Raw genomic sequence first — 5,042 nt, forward strand, 5'->3', positions numbered from 1 at the left:
AGAACATCCCCACAATTGGCGTCATCGCCGTGGTCTTAGCCACGCATCTGTGTGACGAGGTCAGCTTGGCAGGGTTCGGGTACGACCTCAGTCGACCCAGAACCCCTTTGCACTACTTTGACAATCTGTGTATGGCTGCCATGAACTGGCAGACGATGCACAATGTGACAACGGAGACCCAGTTCCTCCAGAAGCTGGTCAAAAGGGGCGTGGTGACAGATCTCAGCGGGGGCATCCACTGTGAGTTCTGAGCAGGGCAGACAGCCCTGGGAAGTACAGGGGACCGAGGACCGCTCTGAACTGTCTGCTGGATGCATTTCGTCCTGTGAATCCTTGGAAGTGCAGCTGGTGTTTTTAACTTTTAATTTAAAGAAAACAATGACAACCTTTAGCTCTTCCCACTTTTTTCTATTTATTTGAAGACATTACGTGTTTTTTGCACATTTTATAAGTTAAATTTAAGAATGAAGCTGGAAATACTTTCCCAAGAGAACTGTATGAAATAATGTTTAAGAAAGTAATTTAATCAGTAAGAACTCTGTAGTGTGCACACTGAGCACCAGGTAATGAAGTAGGAGGCGAGGGGGCGCACCCCTTCCTTTGATGTCACTGAATGCCTGATTGGTTCTTTCTGTTCTGTGGGGGAGCCCAAGGAGGTCACTGGGCCACTGGCAGCCATGGGAGACCTGGGGCCAGTTGGACAGGTTCAAGGCCCCTGCCTGGTGGTCTGCTCTCAGCCAGAGGACTTGCAGAATCAACCAGGGGAGATGTCCTGGTGACCCCTGGTCCCCAAGCATCCGGAGTACTGTGATGCTGCTCCAGGCTGCAGAGGCCACAGTTATCTTCCCAGCAACTGTGAAGGCCCTTAAATTTTTTCAGAATTTTTTTATTGCCCTCCCAAATCATGTAAGTATTCTCTAAGGTGTTCTGTTATCTGTCTGATGTAGTTTAAAAGATGAAGACAAAATCTCTCTTTCTAGCATCAAGGGGAATAAACCCTTTCCGGGAATAATCACGTTTTCTAAAACACTGAAATCCAATCCTTCCAGTGTTGTAAGTTGCTCATTAAAAGAAATCCCAGAGTTTTGAATGCCCACCTGGCCATATGTGCCAGGCAATATGGTGGTGCAGGAAAAAAAAATAGAAAAGGAATAATAAAAGCTTTGAGGAATTCTATGGTCTAGTTAATTTGAATGTTTATTTCAAGAAAAAAAAAAATCTAGGTCTACCTAAAACAGTCTCCTTCGCTGCTGCTGCTGCTGCTGCTAAGGAGAGCCCTCCCTCCAAGCTTCTTGAATCCAGACAGCTGCAGACCCTTCTGGGGAGATGGTGGAGTTAGTGTCCCCTGCCCAGGGACAAGCGTGGCCTGGCTCCGGTCCCATAATGGCCTGGTCTCATGTTAGAAAGTCTATACTGTCCCTGCCACCCCCTCTGATCTCTGCTATTTTCTCTCTCTCTGTTCTCTGGGTCTGCTACTTGCCTCCGCCGTCTGACACCTTCCTTGTGGCTGTCACCAGCTGTGGCATCCACATAGCAAGACTTCGGCTCATGGGGTGCTGGTTGAGCCAAATAATATTGCTTTGATATCCATAAAAATTTGCATGGATTTGGGGTTCTACTGTAAAAGAGGTTTAAGTGTTTAAACATTCTCACCAGTTACATGGCTTCATTTTGAAAAGTTGAGGCTCAGGAAGATGGTTCTACAGTTTCCCTGTGGCCTAGGTTGGGCCAGGGTGACACCACTCAGCCCTTTGGGGTTCATTGGAAAAGCCCAACTGTTTTTAATAACAACAGCTGACACTTCCTCAGAAAACTGTCTTAATGTGATAGCTGCTTTTCGCTGGTACCCACGGACTTGGGTCACTCCTGCCTGGCCAGGCCAGACCTGTCCCCAGTTCCTCTTCATGTCCCAACTTTTGTATCTTTATATTGTTTTGTGCCCACCTGTCTAATTGTACCTCCACAAACAGTAAGTACAGGCCCTAAGTAATAGGACAGAGACATTTGGACCTTTGATGGAGCCCACCAGCCTGATGGAGTATGGAGTTGGCCCAAGATCATCGTTCAAGACTTCGGCATTTTTGTTGGAAGTACCTACTTGGTCGCCTCCTTGTTTACTCCCTGACACCTGCCTTCCCTGAAGAACCGGCCTTCCCTCGGTGCCTAGGAGGTCCTAAAGTCGGGCTGCAGCAGCAGCTGACACTGTCAGCCTAACAGTGTTCCAGACGCATGCCCCTCTGACACAAATGGGATTGCTGGTGTCGAGGCACCTTGGGAGGAATAGACATGCTTTGCCCTCTAGTGTATTTCTAAGATGTTGCGCCACAGAAAAGCTCAGTGAAATTTAGTTTGTTGGGTTTTCCCACAGAGGCTACTCTCTCAAGGCACCTAGGCTGACTAAGAAATGCTTCTGGGACTGGGATAAATATATCCTTACAAAATGCCCATGTATTAGATGGAGGTGACGTAGGATCTTATAAAAGAATGTTAGTAGCCTGGCTCTCACTTGCCTTCCCCATCAGTGCTCTTGGGTCTCACACTGACTTTTCATTCCTTATGTATGCCTTTACATAAGGCACTGGCAGTGTCAGTTTCCACAGATTACCGGGGTCTCCTCATTGGTTGGGTTTGTTAAACTGCCAAGCCAGCTTTTGACTATCCTTGTTGAATGATGACTTGGTCACCAGTGGGTACAGTGCCAAAGGTAGCCTTAGTTATAAAAGAAAGAAAGAAGCAAAGTTCAGATACTACTCTAAGTAGTAGTATTTGATTTGTCTGTATTCTAACCTCAGCACCCTGTTTTCTTGCTAGATATATTGGCCACTTTTCATTGCTGAGACAAAGTGGCTGATATATACAATTTAAAGGAGAAAAGATAGCTCAGCAGACTAAGCACCTGCTTAGGCAAGCGCAGGGACTGGGGTTTGATCCCTTGTACCACATGCTGCCCCAGCCCCACCGCCTGGGCATGCTGAGCTGGCCACTGAGACTGGATGTGGTAGTACAGGCCTGTAATCCCAGCGCTGGGGAGGCTGAAAACAGGAGGCTCACTATGAGTCCAAGCTGTGTAGTGAGACCCTGTACCAAATACATAAAAATTTAAAAAAATAAAGGAGAAAGATTTACTTGGGCTTATGGTTTCAGAGGGTTCAGTCCATGGTTGGCTGGCTGCAAGACATAAATGAGATAGTAGAATGCAGAGAAAAACTTCCAGACCCCCAGCAGCCAAGAAGTAGAACAGGAAGGCCCAGGGTCGACCAAATAGCTCAGCAGATTAAAGTGCCTGCAAGCAGGTACAGGGGCCGGGGGTTTGATCCCCAGGCCTGCTGTGCTGGCCCTGACCCCAGGGCACACTGAGATGGCAATTGAGACTGGGCATGATGGCACGCGCCTATAATCCCAGCTCTTGGGAGGCTGTAAACAGGCGGATCACTATGAGTCCAATCTAGTAGTGAGACCCTGAACACCCTGTAGACAAATAAATATAAATAAATAAATAAAACAGGAAGACCCAGAAAGACACACCTTCCCGACAGCACACTGATCCATGAGCTCATCTATGGATTAACCTACTGACAAGTACAGTACTCTCAGAGTCCAGTCACCATCTGAGAGCCCCAACTCAGAACACATGAGACTTTTAGGGGGACGTTTTATTATTATTTTTTTTTTAAAGTTTGGTTTTTGTTTTTGTTTTTTTCTTAAATATTTATTTATTTTGTGTCTGTGTGTGGCCAGCTCAGCCCACCAGGGGGCGGGGCTGGCTGGCATGTAGTGCTGGGGGATTGAACCGCGGTTCCTGTGCTTTGTTTAGCTTAGCTTGTTCTAAGTAGGTGCTTTAGACCACTGAGCCATCTCACCAGCCCTAGGGGGACGCTTTAGATGTAAACCCTAAGACTACATAAGAGGGAATTATAAAATTTGCCTTAACTCTCAAGAACCTTTCAGACATCATTATAGGAAGATTAAGAAATAGTATTTTTCTTTCTTTATCCTCATCAGGTTTAGAGCATCCAAGTGAGAGTTACATTTTCATCCATTCTTCGGGATCTATCAGAAAAGTCCATAGAGGAAGAAGAATTTAACAGTGCCCCTTGGAAAGAAGGCTTTAGTACACTTGGGCTTAGCAAACGACAGTGGGCCCTTGAGCCCTCCCTTGATACAAACATGGTGACCAAACACTTCCCTCAAAGAAAGGACCCTATGTTGTTGCTCAGAGGACAAGTGCCCTCTTCCAGAGCACTGGCCCTCTGCAGGGGGCCAACCTGGTGAGCACACTCAGCTCTCAGACAAGAGGAAAGCAGCTGCCACTCCAGCGAGGGCACAGGCCACCTCCCCTCTGCCTCTCGGGGGCAGAACTCCTTGGCACACACTTCTGATTATTCTCTCCTCCATGCCAAGGAATGTAGCCTGGATGAGCATTTATGAAGCAAGGTATTAATCCTGATCTCCAACCGACACAAAGTAGAAGGCAACTAAATCAGAAAGGAGGACTGTTCATTAATCACACACATACACATTTGTTGAGTAAAAATGTTCTCCATGATGAAATTTCAGTTTAGTTTCTTTCATTATCTGAATAATTAGATTTGACTAATTCCCAGCATTCAATTGCAATCCATTTAGCAAGGAAAAAATACAACCATATTCAAGTAGTACGGTGCAATGAATATGCAGTGTCTTTTTAATTGTGACTTTTTAAAAAGCAAATCTTTCCAGTGAGCTGTACCCAATAAACCATATTGGAAGGAAGATGAGTTTATGGATTTTCCTTCTGACTGGAAGAAGATGTCAAGTCTCAGATTGGTGCCAGGCTGCCATCTACACTTGGCAATGCTTATCGCCTTTGTGGAGCTGCAAATGTAAAAATTCATAATGTATATGAATTTCCAGAAGGCATAATAAAGAAACTGACTACTCAGTAGATACTACACAGCAGCTATTCTGACAGCTGTACAAAAGCCCCCCCATTAGGGGGAATTATAATCCAAGATCTCCTGGGGGCTGGGGAGATAGCTCAGTGTTATAAGTGCCTGATTGGC

General features: G+C 45.9%; 1 protein-coding gene across 5 annotated transcripts in view; it reads left to right on the top strand.

Moving 5' to 3' along the window:
• Nucleotides 1-1,175, top strand: part of St3gal5 (ST3 beta-galactoside alpha-2,3-sialyltransferase 5) — a 51,637-nt gene extending 50,462 nt beyond the window's left edge. For all 5 annotated transcript variants that reach the window (XM_023702935.1, XM_023702936.1, XM_023702939.1 and 2 more), the window contains exon 7: nucleotides 3-1,175. In XM_023702935.1, coding sequence (XP_023558703.1) covers nucleotides 3-251 — 249 coding nt within the window. In that variant the 3' untranslated portion in view covers nucleotides 252-1,175. The remainder of the gene's footprint in view (nucleotides 1-2) is intronic.
• The last annotated feature ends 3,867 nt before the right edge of the window (nucleotides 1,176-5,042 follow it).

Source organism: Octodon degus, unplaced genomic scaffold, assembly GCF_000260255.1.
Source record: "Octodon degus isolate 3935 unplaced genomic scaffold, OctDeg1.0 scaffold00162, whole genome shotgun sequence".
NCBI lineage: Eukaryota > Metazoa > Chordata > Mammalia > Rodentia > Octodontidae > Octodon > Octodon degus.